General features: G+C 47.9%; 1 protein-coding gene across 1 annotated transcript in view; it reads left to right on the top strand.

Moving 5' to 3' along the window:
• LOC114667725 (uncharacterized) overlaps positions 1-11,746 on the top strand; it is a 28,219-nt gene extending 16,473 nt beyond the window's left edge. The window contains exons 7-11 of the mRNA XM_028823144.2: positions 2,043-2,090; positions 5,575-5,622; positions 6,762-6,855; positions 9,281-9,330; positions 11,407-11,746. Coding sequence (XP_028678977.2) covers positions 2,043-2,090; positions 5,575-5,622; positions 6,762-6,855; positions 9,281-9,330; positions 11,407-11,540 — 374 coding nt within the window. The 3' untranslated portion in view covers positions 11,541-11,746. The remainder of the gene's footprint in view (positions 1-2,042; positions 2,091-5,574; positions 5,623-6,761; positions 6,856-9,280; positions 9,331-11,406) is intronic.
• Positions 11,747-18,403: the final 6,657 nt, after the last annotated feature.

Below are 18,403 nucleotides of genomic sequence, written 5' to 3'. Positions count from 1 at the left end.
TGAGCTAAAGAGACAACAGGAACTGGCATGGTACCCTGTCAAGGTGGAGCACTGCCAGGCCATTCCCCCTGCAGCACTGACCTCCGTTTCAGTGCCTGGACAAACAGACGGTGGCTGGCGATGATTTCACCTTTTCTCACATCATCATCTTCTTCAGGATGCGGGTGGTCTAAAGCCCTCCATACCCCACTACTGCATTCTGTCCAGCCCTCTCTCTGCCCACAGTGCTTGCCCACCACCCTTGTGTGACCTGAAGGCAGAGGGGGCACTAACCATGAAGGGGGCCTCTCGATTGCCTGCTTGTCTCCTGGGTTTCAAGTATGTAAGGAGCCCTAAATAAATCAGAAGAAGTCGGGGCCCCCAAGCGCCATCCAAGTTTGTAGCCACCAACACAGAACACATCTGGGATACTTGTGATGCCCGCAGGTTATATGTAAAATAAAGATGGACGGCCGGGTTGCAGCTTCAGGTGCCAGTGCCCTGTGCACAGCTGGTATGTGTCTGGCCGAGGTGCCCATGTTAGACCCCAGAGTGACCTGCAGCAGCGAGTGCCCAGAAGTTATCCCATCTGGGGTCGGTTCCTGCTTTGAGCCCCTTGCTGATGGTCGAGGCGTTGCCTTCCAGATATGACTCGCCTGTCGCTTCATCACCTGTAACGCGTTTCATGTGCGCCGTAGCCTCGCTGCTGGCTCAGAGCTGTCACTGCTCTTCACGCCATTGTCTTTACCACCAGGCAGCTTGGCCCAGCACTTCACATCCCACCCAAAAGGCTTCTTTGACGTCTCCAAATCAACTCCTCCTGCCCATAAGGGCCCTCGGTCAGTCCTAACATCGGGGGCTTCACCAGGCCAGCATTTTGTCTTTGCCGCTGTTGTTCTGTAGAATGACAAGACGAGGATGGGTGGTGGCAGGGGGCACGGGGGCCACACATGCCACCATGTGCTTTCAGAAAATGCAACAATGTGAGAAATACAAACAAGTGTGTGCCCAACGTCTGCTGACCAATTAAAAAAATAAAGAGCCTGGAAAAACCGAAAGGCTGCAGCCCCCTGAAATGATTTTCACTTTCATTGCCTCACATTCTAAACCTCCAATGTGTTCCCTTTAAATGTCCTTTATTGGGGTCAGTTGTATGAATCATTAAATCATACGTACATGAACGAGGTGATCAGAGTGCCCCCCAAGTCCCCCAGCGGCCTTCCCAATCCCTAATCCTGTAGACAAACCAAATAAATCAGGAATCTGAAAGGATGAAAGCAGTAAAGCCAATGGAATGGCCGCCTCCTGTCCACACGGACCACTGACGGGCTGAGCCTGCAACAGCCAAGCGGGGGGCCGTTGGTTTCAGGGGCTACACGTGTGGTGATTCTGCCCACAAGCAGTCCGTTGGAACCCCCTAAAGCTCCACCTGTCATGTGCCAGCTTTGAAACTCGAGCAGCCCACCGTCCTGATGAGGGTCTCTCATGACGGCTGTGTTTTGAGTGATGTCTGTTGTCACAGATTTGTCACTGTGGTAAAAGTCCATGACTCTAGAATGTTAAAGGAGCCATTGTGGTGGTCCTCACCCTTTGCAGATCCAGTTCATGGTTGGGTTTCCTTATTTATGCTGATGTAGCACAATCACTTCCTGGGGGTCTCACACAGAGGGGTCTGACCACATCATCTGTCATGTACATGCTGACCAAGCACCAGCACTCGTCATCCGCTTCATCCAGTTCAGGGTCACAGAGGACCCGACAGTATTGAGCACAAGGCTGGAACAAGCCCTAGACAGACCACCAGTCCATCACAGAGCCCACTCATAGTGCGCCCATTCACTTAACCTGAATGTGGGGTGAACTCTGGAGTCCCACACAGACAACTTCTGGGCATGTACTGCTAACTACTGTGCCCACCACCATCCCAAGAAGACCCTCCAAACCATGACAAGGTGACAGCATCCATCTCTCAGTGTGAGCCTGCTGAACAGCAGAGATCATCAGATGTGTCACCAAATGTGACAAATGTAGAGTGACTAACCGCCTCTGTGTTTGTCCTACAGGCCTGACGTCTTCACCCTCCGCTCCCACTCCGGACCCTACGGCACAAGGTGAGTACCAGCCTGGTGCAGAGTGACAAGGAGCACCATCTTGTTGAAACACGATATTCTCTATCAGTCCTAACTGTACAAGTTGAGGAATAAAGTCATTCTGCAGCATTTCTAAAACAGCTGTCACCATTAACAACACTCCCTTCAAAAAAGAATGGCCCTGTGACTCGACTCAATTCTCTCACAAAGCACAGCACACATTCACTTTGGGAGAATCTCTTTCATGTTTGACGGACTCCTGTGGATTTTCAGTTCCCCAAATATGGCAAAAATAAAACTTGTAAAGACAAAAGAAAAGCAAAACTAGATACACCAAGCATTCTAATCCTTTTTACGAATTCTTTCTATCACATACTGTACGCTTACAAAGTTACACCTATTTGAAACTGCACACGGACTTTATGGACACCCTGTAAATATTTATTTCTATATTTATACACTGTATCTTTTTTTTTTGTTCAGCGTGATACCCTTGGTTTATTGTGTTATGGCCTACCATCAAACGTTATCAGCTTATCCAGGGCTGCTGTTTACCATCACTCACTGAGTTTACTCTCTCAAGACAGTTTAAGATTATATTTTATGTTTATAGTAGTTGGACTGTACTGTCAATAGATATCTCTATTAAGATCTGCTGCGGGGCTTGTTTTGATCTGGACGTGCTCTGTCACAGGACTCGGACTTTGTGAAGTGGGGTCCAGCCTCACGTGGGGAGGCAAACTGGAGGGACTGGGGGGGAGGAGAGAAAGAGAGCAAGTTATCTCTAATCTATCCTTTAAATCCTTTAATCCAACATAACAATAGGCTTCACGGCAATAACTCCTTGGAAAATTGGAAATTAAGATCAAAGCTGTCGTATTGTCAGTTAAGACTACAAAATGACAACTAAAGTTTAGAAGCAATGTCTCCGTGATGGGACAGTTAACTTTGTGAGCTGGAATGTTAAAGGTCTCAATCATGAATTAAAGAGAAGGAAAGTATTCTCTCGCCTGACAGGTCTAAAACTAAAATAGGATTTTTACAGGAGACCCACTTAGTAAGCAAGGATCAGTCTCAGCTGCACAAAGACTGGACTGGCCAAATATTACAGAAAGCACAGCGGCAATGATGTCTAATACTGTAAAGACAATTACTCAGTTTGTAACTGATCATAACTTATCACACCCCTGGAGATTTCTAAACCCCAACTCAAGAGCATATTCCTTCTACTCACCAGTGCATCACTGCTACTCAAAAATTGATTATTTCTTTTTAGATAACAATTTCTTGTCTATGATTAAATCTTGTAAGTATGACGCTATTGTTATCTCTGACCACGCCCCTTTGATCATGGTGGTCAAATCACTATGCCCCACATACTCATCTCTCAGCTGGCATCTTAATTCACTTTTATTAACAGATGAGAACTGTACAGAATTTCTATCCAAGCAACTTGATTTTATTTTAGACAAATACATCCTCAGAGGTCTCTGCATGAATACTCTGGGAAATTCTGAAGGCTTCCTTAAGAGGACAGATTATCTCATATCATTACCACAAAAATAATTTGGAAACCAAGAAGGCCTCAGAGCTAATCAGTGAAATTACCAGAATAGATCAAGAACATGCCAGGTGTCCAAATGAGGTACTTCATAGGTAAAGGCAGAACTCAACCTCTTAACAACTAAAGAAACAGAACAACTCATTTTAAAATCAAGACATCATTACTGTGAACACAGAGAGAAAGCTAATAAGATTTTAGCTGAACAAATCCACAAGCAGGAAGTTCACAATGCAATCCCACCAATCGCCAACACAGACGGAGACAAAATCATTGACCATAAAAATATAATGCACACATTTAGAGATTACTATAAGTCCTTATACTCTACTCAGTTTAAAGAAGACAAGACACAACCTAATGTGTTTTTGGATACATTACAGATACCCCAACTAGATACTCTCAGTGCAGAGGAATTGGATACACCTCTGGCACTATCAGAATTACTAGATGCTATAACCTCACTTCAGAGTGGGAAAGCAGCAGGCCCTGATGGCTACCCTGCCGAATTTTATAAAAATTCTCAACTCAGCTAGCTCCCCTTTTATTAGCAACATTTACAGAAGCTACAGACAATAAAATTCTACCTCAAACTTTGCGCCAAGCATTAATTACCGTCTTTCAGTTTTATTACTGGGTGGCAGACATTCAAGCTATAAAAACCTGACATTGACACAAATAGATAAGCACACACAGGCTTGGTCCACAACAGAAGTAAAATCCTGCAGCATGTCTTCATAGTCCTTGCTTTGTACCCCAGTAAGTACAAGTCATCTCCAATATACTAACAACCCAATTGTCCTGCAGAGTTTTTAATGTCTGGAAAGCATTCAGGAGTAAATCAGTTAGAGATCTGTACATAGGTGACGTCTTCACATCCTGTGAACAGTTACACTCCAAATATAGTCTCCCATCCACACATTTCTTTCACAACCTCCAAATCAGAAATTTTGCTAAACTAATCCTGCCCCATTTTCCTCGCCTCCCACCCATTTCTATTCCAGATGAGATATTGATCCGTCTTGGGGATTCAGACAGCATTTCTGTAACATATAAAACAGAAAAAGATCTCTCTCTCAACATCTCAGAAAGGAGTGGAAGGCAGCAATGCACAGAATCCACTCGAGCTCCATATGTGCAAAGCATACAATTATTTAACTTCAAATCATCTATGGAGCACATCTGTCTCATTTAAAATTGTCCAAAAGGTTTCCAGGCCGAGATTCAACCTGCAAACATTGCAGTCGAGCTCCAGCCTCACTGAGCCACATGTTTTGGGCCTGCACCAAATTCACATCATTCTGGACCAAAATCTTTAAAAGCCTCTCAGACAGTCTTGGTGTCCCAATCCCTCCTAATTCACTAACAGCCGTGTCTGGTGGGCTCACAGAGGGGCTTAAAGTGGAGGAGGACAAACAAACTGTAATGGCCTTCACTATTAGCATGTAGACTTGTAAGCTAGAAGAATCCTAACTCTCCTCAGTTAAGTCAGCAGGTCACTGATGTTATCTACTATTTGAAATTGGAATAAATCAAATTCTCACTTGGAGGATCTGCTCCAACTTTCTTAAAACCTGGCAGGATCTCATTAATGACATTTTAGAATAAGAATTTTAATTGAGGACATGGATTCTCTCCCCTTTTTATTTTTTCCCTACTCTTGCTCTCATTCTCATGGGTGAAGGTTCATTTGATTTGACGTTCTATCAGGTCTGACTTGCTTGTATGGAATGTTACATGCTGTTAATAAACTCAATAAATATCTATCTATCTATCTATCTATCTATCTATCTATCTATCTATCTATCTATCTATCTATCTATCTATCCAAACTATGACAAGGTGACAGCATCCATGTCTCAGTGTGAGCCAGCTGAACCGCAGAGTTCATCAGATGTGTCACCAAATATGACGTGACTAACCATCTTTGTGTTTGTCCTACAGGCCTGAGGTCTTCATCTCCCACTCCCACTCCGGACCCTCTGGCAAGAGGTGAGTACCAGCCTGGTGCAGCTTTATGGGCAGACAGAGAAGGGCCACATGGTCACTGGGTCACCAAACAGTGCAGATGGAGACTGAGGCTCATCCAGTAAAGGTCTACTTGCATTTGGTCAGGGGGACATGCAGATGGCATTTCTAAGACCCCCAGGGCACCACTGGTTTTACCATCAAATGATTTTGGATTACATCACAACAACAACCCCAGATGGCTGCCGTTTACTTGCACCTTTTTATTTGCCTTTAATCTGAAGTAAGTCCGTCTGGGCTTCTACATCTTCATCCCCAGCCCAGCCACCACCTGCATGTCCCTCATTAAAAAGTCGCAGAAAGGCTTCACTGCGGATGCCTCACAATATGGAGACCAGGGTTCCCGGTATGGAGTTCTGCCCGTGTGTGCCTTTGTGGGGTTTCCTTCTGGTGCTCCAGGTTCCTCCCAAAGTCCAAAGACCCGCAGGTTAGATGGACCTAATGGGTCCCTGGTTTGTGTGTGTGGTCACCATGCACTGGCATGGCACCCCTCCAGAGACTGTCCCTGCCTTACATCTGATGATCGCTCAGGTGGGCTCCCGCTTCTCTACCACTCTACTCCAGATGAGCAGTTCGGCTAACATAAGCCCCCATAGCCATCTTATGTCATGCTCCCGGTGGTCATGTGATGGCAATTGGATGGCGATGTCAATGACTGCTTGGTCATGGCTGTGAGAAAAACAAAATGGTCGCTCAAAATGGCTGTGCAGAGATCTGACTGGGATAATAATAAAAGAAATGGCGAGCTGTCAGTCATCTCTGTGCTGACATTTTATATGATGTGATGACAGTCAGCTGTCTGTGCCTCCATTGGTCCTGCTACCTTACCATCCACATATGAATTGGGTTCATCTGCAGTCCCCTTGTCCTTAAGGCCTTGTGCTGTCTGTCCCCAAATAAGTGGACAAAGTGAGGGGGGGGGGAGTCCAGTTCCTAACACACACACATCAGCTGGGGGTCTCCAGGAAAGTGCAGACTGTGGAGGAGAGCCTGGGCAGACAGACAGTGCCATGCAGTGAGACCACCAGACAGCACAGATCTTCAGTGGCACTCTGGCACTGGAGCCTTTTATTAAATTACTTTTTTGTTGTTTGTTTATTCAGATCGACTAGTGAAGATAATAATTGGAGTTGTAGTTCCCATCATCCTCATCATCATTATTGCAGCTGGAGTGTGGCACTTCATCAAATGCAGGAGGTAGTATGTATTGCTTATTATTAATGGCCGCCTGTCACACTCCTCAATTTCCTTCTTAAAGTGAGATGTGAGTTGATGAGGTCTGGGCTGCTGCCTGGCCATGTCTAGTCCGTGTGGCTTGTTGAGCTCCGGGTCATCCATAAACGTCACTTGTGAGGACCTCATGATGCACAGGGGGGCGACTGGCAGGAAGGAGGCAGTCATGGAGGTGGGACCACCGGAGCCCTCAGCCCATGAGAACCCCACCAATCCCCTTGGCCTCCACATGCATTGTTATAAATTCCCTTGGAAGTTCCCTGAAGCTACAAATAAATCTGCCCTGATCCACAGAACAAAATCAAAGGACATGAGACGTTTGTACACCCGCTGACCACCAGCCTGGCCAGCTTACGACGCCTACCTTGTCTCTTTGGGAGTCTGTCACCCAGCACTTTACCTCCGACACAGCCATTCTCATTGTAGGAGATTCCCAGAAATGCCGCAGCTGGCACTCCTGTTCACAGAAGCGTTGCTCACCTCGCTCGGCTGGCTGAGGTGCACCCCTTATGAGCTCCGTCGCCGCGGGCACAAATATTTGAAATTGTTGCCAAATACCAGGATGGGCACAAGTCCATGTGTGTTTCATAACATTTTCTCACAGACTCTGAGGACGTCACATTGACTTGATGGTGGTCCCAGATAAGTACCTGTAAATTATGGTCTACACTCTGCGAGGTTCAAGGTGGTCACGCCAAGCTGGGCCCCCCAGTCTCCATCAGCTGCTGAGATGTCCGGTGTGCCTCTCGCTCTCCCATTCTAAGAACATCACGGCTTTGACTAACAGGAGGAGACCCCTTAGCCAGTTAAGCTCGTTTGCTCAGTTGTCCCAGTTCCTTATCCAGATACTTTTTGAAGATTGTCAAGTTACAGCTAAGTCTCCATCTCCATCACCCACCCTGCCCATTCACCTTGAGGCTGGCGAGCTCACATGGTGACTCTGTGCTGCTTCTTTGAGTTGAAGGAGCCCCCCATGAATGGGGGTCACCTTGTCTGTGCTCAGGGTGACAGCCGATCTGTGCTGCGAGCTCTTTGGATTACAAAAGATACACGACAATTAGAAAACAATGTCTGATCCAAATTCAGTTCTGAGACCCCAGAAACTCGCAACGAGCTTAGTGCTGGACTGGGCTGCTGATACCAGCTTATGTACCTCAGTATGGGCACTGAAAGGATGCCAAAGCAAATGGCAGGCAACTTCCCAGAACCAGCTTTTTGATAACCCCATCCCACCACACCCTGCTGCACCTCTGTGCTCCATCACACCCCACATGTCATAACCAAGTGCATGCGCCCCCTCGGAGTTTCCAGCATGCCAGTATGCGGGGTGGGATGGTGTGTGGACCCCCTTGCTATTTTGAGTGTGTGTGTGTATTACATGAACAGGAGGGGTCCACTTTGGAGTTCTGATGGCGGTATACGACAGAGCAGGGGGTGCCTTGCTGGTAGAGAGGCGCTTTAAATTGGGGTTTGTCAGACCTTCTCTGTACCGGCACACCACACAACTCCAATCCTGATACATCGTGCAATACCCGCAGCTCCGAGAGATGAGTAACTCCTGCAAAATGAAGAAAAATCACAACACTGCCACCTAGCTGCTCGGGGGTCCCAAGCTCGTCTTGTACAGTCACATCTCCAAGTCATAGTCCTTTAGTCCTAGCTGACCAAAAGTCTCCAAGTCAGCCCTCTTATGTTCTCCTTCATCAGTGCACTGCAAAGTATTGTGGGATTATGAAGGTGCAGGGCGGCCCTGTTCCCTTTCCTGGGCACATTCATGCAGTCTGTTTGAAAACAGTGAGATGTGCATGAGAGGCACAGGGCCAGGGCAGGGGGTTACGTGTCGGAGACGCAGTTTCTGAGTTGTGACACGGGATGTGAGGCCTGCAGCACTGAGCTCCAGGCCAGTCGTTACGAAAGACCCCGCCAAGACAGACGTACAGATGTTAGGGAGGATGTGCACCATAATGGTAGACCTCACCATTGAGAAGTCGTACACTTTGAGTTTGTAATTTCAATGTTATTGTCCTTACTGTCTGTGGTGGGTTGGCGCCCTGCCCAGGATTGGTTCCTGCCTTGCGCCCTGTGTTGGCTGGGATTGGCAGACCCCCGTAACCCTGTGTTCGAATTTAGTGGGTTGGAAAATGGATGGATGGATGGATGGATGGATGTCCTTACTGCGTGACTCCTCACAGTTGGCAGTGACAGGACTCCGATGCCCCCTACTGGTGGAGTACGCCGATGACTGCTTTCATTTTCACACTGTGTACACTTACTGACCTTTTGGGTCACAGTGTTAATGTTGTCACTTGAATGTTGTCATTTAATAAACTGTGTGTCCTGAATGTCCACGTCAGGGGCCCGTGTGCTAACACCATGTGTCATGTTACAGGGGTCAAGACGGAGGAGCAGAGGACATCACGGCAGAGCGTGGAGACCCCAGTGAGTAGAGGACCCAGCCTCGGATTCTTTTCATGTTAAATTCATTTCATTTATTTTTATTTCTTTTCCACGTGTGTTCATGTGGTGACCACAAGGGGACGCTCTTGAGCCACCCCCAAACACAGACTGACCCACAGATACCTCAAAGGTCTACTAACATAGAATTCATTAAAAGAACATAAGAACTTTGACAAATGAGAGGAGCCCACTCACTCCATTCATCGCCCGCTTGTTTAGCTGATAGCCCAACAGTCCCAACATGTCCTCCACATCCTTCTGGAAGGTTCTCAAGGTTCCTGCTTCAACTCCACGTCTCGGTAGTGTTTCGGATGCTTTACATCCTACCTGAAGAAGCGGCCTGAGTTGCCTCGCAAGCTTTCACGTTGTAATCTTTTTAAAGGGCTCATTTTGCTTGACTTCTCATTGGCTTGAGTCCCAAATGCACTCCCCTTAGTCTCCAGCAGGTGTCCTCGAGTACGTGACTCACTCTTAAGTTGAAATGCCTTTGAGAACCTTGAAGATCTGGACGAGGTCCCTATGCGGCCTCCTGTCCAGCAGTGGAGTTTAGTCATTTGAGGCCTGAGAGAAGCAGGGTGGCAGGTCTTGATGTGCCCCTATGGCTAAGGTGGAAGGCACATAGAAATGAAGACTTGCGTGAGGTCAGAGCTCTCCTCGACTCTTAAATATCAAAGGTCCAATGAACAGAAGCAGACAGAAGAATAAAACCAGAAAGCTGACCTGACCCTGAGAGTCCTGCACGGCGGCCTCACCTCCAGTTCACCTCCTGCTGCTCAGCTTTGACTTTTTAATGTCTTTGAACTTTACCATAAAAACGAGTATGATGGCAAGGAGGGTTAGGAAGGGAAAAAGCAGAAAGAAAACGTATATAATTATGGGATGGGGTGGAACAGGAAGACCTCCAGGACCTGAAAAACATAAAGATAAACAGCAATGAAAATACTTGGGCCCGTCCCCAATAATGTTATGGAGAGCAACCCACAAAAATAGAAAAATGGTGCCAGGCCTTCAAAAAGATCCATAAACCGGCCCAGGGCTGTGCCCGGGCTGCCCAGGAGTAGGCCTCACCTCAGGCAGCCTGGTCCTGTACTCTACTGGCCTGCTTCGGCCTACACAGGCCTAAATGGGGTTTGTGCATTAAAAGTTGAAAATCTATCGTAAATGTCTCAAAAACACAAAAATGCCCCTCTGGGGAGAGGAACTGAACAAACTCTGGCTTCATAAGACAAATTCAGAACAAAATCACCATTACAGAAGGAATATGGCACAATTTAAAAGGGGAAGCAAATAAAGAAAACTAAGGCGGCAGGATTGTCCTAAAAAGGCAACTCATTGCACAAAATTGGAAATGAAATTCAGCAGTCGAGAACTAAAGACAGAAGCAAGAACAATCCAGAAGCTCGATACGTGGATACAATGAGCGCAGGAGAACAAGTGCCACACAGAGAGGAACGAACAAAAGTAACAAACAGAACACAAATACAACGCATACCTGAAAAAGACAAAGAGCATAAACCTGAGCCAGGGAACACAGCAGGCCGCAGCGTGGCAAACGGCAGCCGTGCCCCAACTAGCCAGCAGCATTTCCTGTTGCTAAGCAACACTGCATGTGACACATTCCTGGCACATCAGTCCTCTGAGCGCCATCTTTAAAACAAGCCTGGATGCCAGTCCGTAGCACACTCATTCACATGTTCATCCTCGCTGTGCCCATCTGGAGGTGCCAGTCAAGCTAAGCTGTCTGCCCTGGGAGTGTAGGAGGAAACACAACTGCATTATCAAGTTCAGATCTTCACGGCTTGAACCCCAACTGTAGCCCACTCCTGCCACCCTTAGTCCTGGCTGCCCACCTCATTTTCACTTTCTTCTATGATGAACTGGCACCTCATCCAGGAAGGGCATCACTGGTAGACGCTCAGATGTCTTTTATCTCATGGTTGCCGTTGTTTTTCCTGTTACAACTCATTTTAGAAGACCAAGATTTGTGTTGGCTCATTTTGGGGGTCTGCACTGTTGTTGTATGAGATCTTACCGATTCTTATTCCCATTTTTTTACAGGCGGCACCAGGCTGTTGATAGAAGTAACTGCCAACGGCAGTGAGAGGAATGGTACCAGCACAGCACAGCCAAGGGACGAGATGGAGCTGACAAACCATCAGAGCGCCGACACCCCTGAGGCACCCATGGGCTAATCGACACCACTTCAGCCGCCTTCTTCATGCCAGGGGCACCGTGGGCATTTAGAGGAGAATCATGTTTGACTTTCTGGTGGTCTAAGAGCCAATCTCAGAGAGTTCAACTTAATTTGAATCTTTCATAGTCCTAGACAAGGACCCCCTGTAAGTTAATAGGAGATAGAACTTTCTTGCTATAATTGTATTCAATTGATTTGACCGGTGTTTGCAGGGGGTATGGTGGTGGGGGGGTCTTTCCATTTTTTTGGTTCCTTAATTTTTGTTTTTGTCATCAATAAAAAATTATTACAAAAAAATGTGTCCATAGAGGGCAGCTTTTTTGATGTTTTTTTTTTTTCTCTTCATTTGGGTTGAAGATCCCAATAGCACAGACCCTAAGAGCGAGGGGGAAACAACTGGAATGACAATCAATGGCAGGTCTGAAGGCTTTTGAGTTACGAGGTGTAGCTGCTCTGCTTTGTGCCGTCTTTACTTCTACTTTTATGGTTTTCTTGTCCCGTTGTGATTTCAAATTATTAGAATTAGGAGCAGAAGAAGAAGCCGTTAAGCCCACCAGGCTCATTTGTGTACCTGCTAGCCAGCCTGTCCCACGTCGTTATTTCAGACTTTGGTTTTCCTGTTCTTGATTTCTGTCTCTTGGCCGTTGCCACTTTGGGGCTCTCACTTCCCGGTGCCAGTCATGTGACCTGTTCTGTTGTTGTGTCGCCCAACCCTATGTAAGATGGTGGCACACGTGATTCTTCACCAGGCTTGTGAATTGAATTAAAAGAGTCACAAATCTACAGAAACGTAATCATAGTTAGGGAGAGGAATCTCCGTTACGGGTGGCACCTTTGGTTTCTTTGATTACTCGATCCCACCATTTGGTTTGGACCCTCATTTTGGTTTTGTTATTTTTTTTGACATTCTCTTGTTTCTTTCACCCAGAGCTCTTTATCTTCCTGTCCCAACTCTATTTTGTGTCCATTTGGATGGCCAAGCAGCGTGGATGTCGCTAACAGAGTGGGTACCCCACGTGTTACACGATGTATTAACATGTAGAGGGCAGCGCACCACAATCTCTGTGCATTTTTCATGGGTTAGGGTTGGGGTTGGCTGCCAGCTCTAACACCAGGAAGGCTCAGCGGCGCCAGTTCCATCCCTTCAGTCCCGTCCCTTACAAGTGCCCCTGAGCTCAGGCGTGTGGGCAAAGGTACCAACATCTTTGGAATCAATCACTAAACGTCCTCGATGAGGATGGGTGGGTAGGCTCATCTAAATCAGGTCTGCTGTGTCCAGTTATGGATGATGGAGGCGGCACCACGTCCAAAGCAGGGCCATCAATGGAGGAGGCACTCGGCCACCACTGGGCCCCTCGCACACACGTCAGCAGCCACAATGCCAACAAGCCGAACCTGCAGATCTTTGGGGTGTGGAAGGACAAACAGACTGTGACCCCCAGGGAGCCAACCACCGGGACAAGGCCGGGATCTGAACCCTGTTTGCTGGGGGTGTGTGGTCACCGTGCCCCTCAGATCATTGCCGCCTTGTCATTTGTTGCTTACTTTACGTCACTGCTGCCCACAGATGTCACTTACCTGTGTTGAAGGCCTGCTGGAGGACGACTCCGAGTCTCTCGTGTATCAGCGTGCATCGGTAAGTGTGTCTGTCCGACGGGTCAGCATCCAGCGCCGCGGCCAATTTAAATGAGCCATCCTCATTGCGGCTCACGTTGTTCCCCTCCAGCTCAGCCCCGCTGTCTCGTTTCAGCAGCAGACGGAAGTCATCAGGGTCACCGATGTCCACCTCACACTGGAGGGCAGTGCTGTTCTCACTTAAAGGGCCAAAGATCAAGGGACCTGCAAAACACAAGCGCATCAGGCCTAGCAGCGGACCCCCAGCCCCACATTGGATTTGCTTTTGTCACGCATCTCTTTCAAGTGTCTTTTTGTCCTAACCCTAACCCTAACCCTAACCCTAATTTTTTTAATATAATTTCTTGTGTTCTTATCTTACTTTTTCTATGTGACCTGATAATACGTCTCATCAAAAGTCGTCATGCTCTTTGTGGACAGGGCCACCCTAACGTCACCAGTCCTAAGCCGTCACTTAAGGCGGGCACAGCTGAAACGGCCAGAGAGACTCAGGGGTGCAGGGGCAATGGGGGGCCACTCATGTGGGCATCCCTGTCATCAGAACGACTCACCCCGACCCATGATGTGACATCAGGACCCTCAGGCCAGATGTTTAATACGCCTGATGTGAAGGTGGAGATTCTTATGTTTCTTAGGAGGTAATCGAGTGGGCAGTAGAGGGGGGCTTCAACCCCACGGTCTCTGGGCCCAGGACCACTCAGGGTTGTGACCATTTAGAGGTGTCTTTGTGTTTCTCCCTCCCTCGTTCTTTAATGCATTCTTTTAGATTACGTGGTCTTCTTGACACCGGTGGGGTGGTCTTCATTTCTGATGTCCAGTCCACTTTGAGCCCCCCTGTCTGTAAGCTGAAGCACACCTGGGTCTCTTAACCCCTCATATCATGTATGTAACGCCCCGCAGTACCTCATCTGTCGCCCATACGTTACCGTGGACAGTCAGCTTGGTCCCGTTGCCTTTCTTACGTTCTGGGAGTGGTCCGTTCAAGTAGGACATCAGGCAGAAGTAGACGCCGGAGTCCCCCATCTGGACATTCAGCAGCTCGATGGATTTGTCTCGCGGTGACCCCATGGGGCCGAGTTTCACCTTCGCCTTGAATGGCCCCTCGGGTTGTGGGTGAAGGTACGTTTCCTCCATGGTGCTGACATTGAGAGTGTACCAGTACAGGATCTGTCTGCCCATCGTCACCCCGCCGGTGTTGAAGGAGCAGTTCAGGGTGGCATTTTGTGAGACCTCAGCCACTGCAAATGGCTGCTGGGAGACCTCCACCTTACCGAGGACACCTGTGAGAAAAGGACACGGTCAATATGGGAGACGGAAACTAGCAGCGTTTGAGGCACCACAGAGGGGTCCTCCATTGCATTCCAGAGGGTCCGTCATGACATGTGATGTGTCGGTGTGAATCCCAGGTGACGTATTCCACTAACACTAGGTGCCACTTAGCATCCATCTTGTGTATTCCAAGATTTAGTCCACAAGATCACATAGAGGGGGGAGAGTAAAAAATAAATGAGACCCCCCCAGGTCATGTGATATCCAATTCTAAAAAGACCACCACCAAGGAGATACGTCAAGCATACGAGCTCCGTATACGAGGTCAGCAGTCAGGAGTTGTGGGAACGAGAACACCAGGAGCCTTAGTGGTCCAATGACGAGTAGACGAGCAGCTCCATAGCAAGTCAAGCCCTGTGAGATAACAGCCACGATGCCAGCGCGGCCCCCCAGCCCCATGGACCCCATTTAATGGCCATTCATAGCATATTTATGGCACACAGTACAAGATTTACTTCAGTCTGTCTCAGGTTATGCAGTCTAAATGATGACAGGGTACTGAGTGTTTACTGCGCGGCATGGTGGGCATCTTACTACCTTTAATAAAATGACTGGCGCCACTCATCTCTTCATTTATTTTAAGATCTCAGGCCATGCAGTGCATGTGTGACTCACTTGACCTTCTGGATTACTTACTCCACAGCATACGATAGACGTCCACATCGCTCACTTCATCGGTGGTCCGAACTTGGGCCTGTGGGTGTGCGCAGCAGTCAGCCCTCCAATAGACTGGCAACCCACCCACATGCCCAGACACCTCAGAGCCGAATTAAGGCGTCGGGAGAGTGTTGTGTTGTGACGTGATGTGACGTGACGCCTTATGTTGCAGGGATTTGTACACGAAAGTCGACCCCACATTGGAGCTCATTAGTAAAAGAGCAGAGACCACCTGGAGATCACATTCTGCCTTGTATTATATCATTAAAATGCACATTCCTCTCCATCCTCTCATTTCCTAAAGTCGCAGGGCTGGAGCCAAACTTAGCAGTGTCAGGTGCGAGGCAGCAGCCGGCGCTCAACTGAGCGTGAAATCGAAGTCGTTTAGGATAGCTGTAGGGGGACGAGGCAGGGGTCTCGTGTTATTAATGACACGTCAGAACGCCGCACTGGTCTGCAGATTACATGTCAATCAGTATGATGGGCGGACAGACAGACAGACAGACAGACCTTCAGTTTCTGGATATCAAAACTAAGTCCATTATTTCAAGGCGGCTTATTAACTTCATAGGACTTGATTTATTATATCGTGATTTAGCAGGCTGCATGTAATAAATGACATTTTCTGATAAGTCATGTACTTCATAAGTCTCATAGTTTACATACGTACTGCCTGTCATCGGCTACTCTTAATAAAGCCCACTGATTTCATTTGTCATTAGTGCTGCTTTATTACAGGTCACTGACTCCACTGAGTTGATTTACTTAACACACTAAATTATTATTGTCATTCATAACATGCCAGTCTTGGTACCTGCTGAGGCCAAGTAGCGGAGTAAACTTACAGGCATTTGCTGTCTCTTGGCCTACGTGAACCTTCAGCGCCGCTCCTCAGTACCCTCAGGCTTCTGAACTTCTCATCACTGGTGGTCCGTCTCTCCACTGCAGCCCCATAGACCCTGCAGCTTCTCCGACTGTCACTTCAAGGCACCTCGCCCGCCTCCTGTCCAATTTTTATGCGTCGTGTCTTTGGAGGCGACTCTCAGCAGGCCTCCTAACCCTTTACTCCTCCTCACATGTCTCACGCTCGCATCACCAAAATCAAGCTGACCAATCAGATTATTTGGAGGGACAAAACACACACAAACTGACCAATCAGATTACTCAGAGGGACTGGACACACAAAAACTGACCAATCAGATTACTTGGAGGGACCAAACACACACAAACTGACCAATCAGATTAGTCAGAGGGACCCACCCACACACACACACACACGCACACACACAGACCGGAGTGTTTTATTGCGCTGCACAGTAGATGAGTGATGACTTGGTGATAATGAGGTGCTTTTCCGTTTCGTCTTTCACGCCTCATCTGTTTCTGTTGATTTCATTTCCCTTTGTATCAGAATTTCACAAACTGCGTGTCATTTTATTCATTTATTTTTTTTCTAGGCTGTTTATTTCTTATGATTTCATTTCCCCTTTTCCCTTATTTTGGATCGTTTCCTGTGATTCTCGTTACTGTATCTCAGGCACACACAGCGTGTACTCAGCTATGTTAACGCAGCTCATTAATTCTGCTGACTTTTCTTATTTTTCGTACTGTGCACTCAGTGACGTCAGTCACCTTTCACGCCCGTTTGTCTCCGATGCTCGCCTTCCCCTTTCTCTGATGATTTTCCGCACCACACGTGATGAGTTATTTGCTTTGTGATTATTTTTAAGATGCGACCTGCTCTTGTTCTCCTTACGCTGATATAAGAAGTGATTTCTTGAGTCCGTCTGCTCTTTGACTTTCTCACTTTAACCCGAACGGGCCGAGCACACGTGCCACTAAAGCCTCAGATGGGGGGCTGCCTTGGACCCTGTTCTGCTCCCCTCATTTATCTGAGCTGCAGACGGCTCCTCTTATGGCGCTCGGTCTTCACTCGCACTCCGGTGTCCCCAGCCATCACAATGAGTATTTTGTTTATAAGTTTAAAATCACCCAGCGGTGCCCCCCAGTCGTGTACACCCAGTACAGGTGGCACATTCAGCTTTTTGGCTCATCCTGCGGGCAGCTGCGTGTTTATTAAATGGCCTTCAGTCAGCCCTTTGTGTTTCAGGTGGGCTCATTCCCCCAGTGAGGCCTCAGCGAAGGTAAGCGTGAGGGGCGTCCTCATAATCAGAAGCACACAGAATGCCACCCAATGCCACACTAAAGAAATCAAAGACGGGCCGACGGGCCAAGAGGGGCTCTTACCGTGCATGGCCAGAAGAAGCAGCGCCAAGGCTGGCATTTCAGCCACCATGTTGGTTTCTCTCAGCTCTACTGAACCTGACGGCTGGGGAGAAGAAATTCAAATATAAAAAACGATGATGATGATGATAATGGTGATGTAAAATCTTTATCAAGGAAGTTCAGCAAGCGTGCCTCAGCCAGGCAGTTTGACTGCAGAAGGTGAAGGTGTCAAAGCTGGTCACATTGGCGGGTGCTCACACTTCCTGTTTATTAGATGAAAAGCAAACCACAAACAGCATCAATGCAGCATGCAAAGTGTGCAGATGGCACCAGCGCTTCATTCTGAGCGGGCACAACCACCTCAGTGGCAGCTCTGGTGCTTAAACGTGAAGAGAATCCTGGGGCTCAGTGATGGTGGGCACTCGGCAGGAGATGGGAGGCCGAACTGTGAGTGACTACCTTTGATTGTCGACTTAGTCACAAAACTGAACCCTCTGTCCCCATGTTGGTGGCACCTCGATCACTATGATGGTGACAGCTGAGACAAGGCAATGGCTACTCAAAGGCTGCTTTGACCGAATGTTCGTGGATCAGCCTTGAATTTGACCCTGGAGGGGTCAGGCAGAGGGTTAAGCACTGTGCCACCATGCCATCGCTGCTCCAATAAACCCTATGGGCGAGAGATTAAGTGCCATGCTGGGGCCTCACTTCAAATCACCCCTTGGTGAGCTTCCATGTGTCGAGACCTCCTTGTCTTTGTGTGTTCAGTTCTGGTCCTTGTGGACGGAGTGGCAATGAAAGCAGAGCCAACTGCTGCCAGGCACCCACCGCCACTTAGAATGGGTCTGATTGGAAAAGCGGGTTCAAAAATGAGTGGAAACCTGAGGTTTGTAATTAGGACCCCATTTATGACTCTCGCCATTTCAAAGAAGGAATGCCTATAAAGAAAGACACGAGTGTCCCCGAGTGTGCCACCTAATGAGTCACCTGAAAGTCCTCTGCTGTGGTCTCCCA

Source organism: Erpetoichthys calabaricus, chromosome 17 (assembly GCF_900747795.2).
Source record: "Erpetoichthys calabaricus chromosome 17, fErpCal1.3, whole genome shotgun sequence".
In the NCBI taxonomy this organism is placed as follows: Eukaryota; Metazoa; Chordata; class Cladistia; order Polypteriformes; family Polypteridae; genus Erpetoichthys; species Erpetoichthys calabaricus.
The sequence above is the reverse complement of the archived record's forward strand: the minus strand, read 5'-3'. Positions and strand labels throughout refer to the sequence as shown.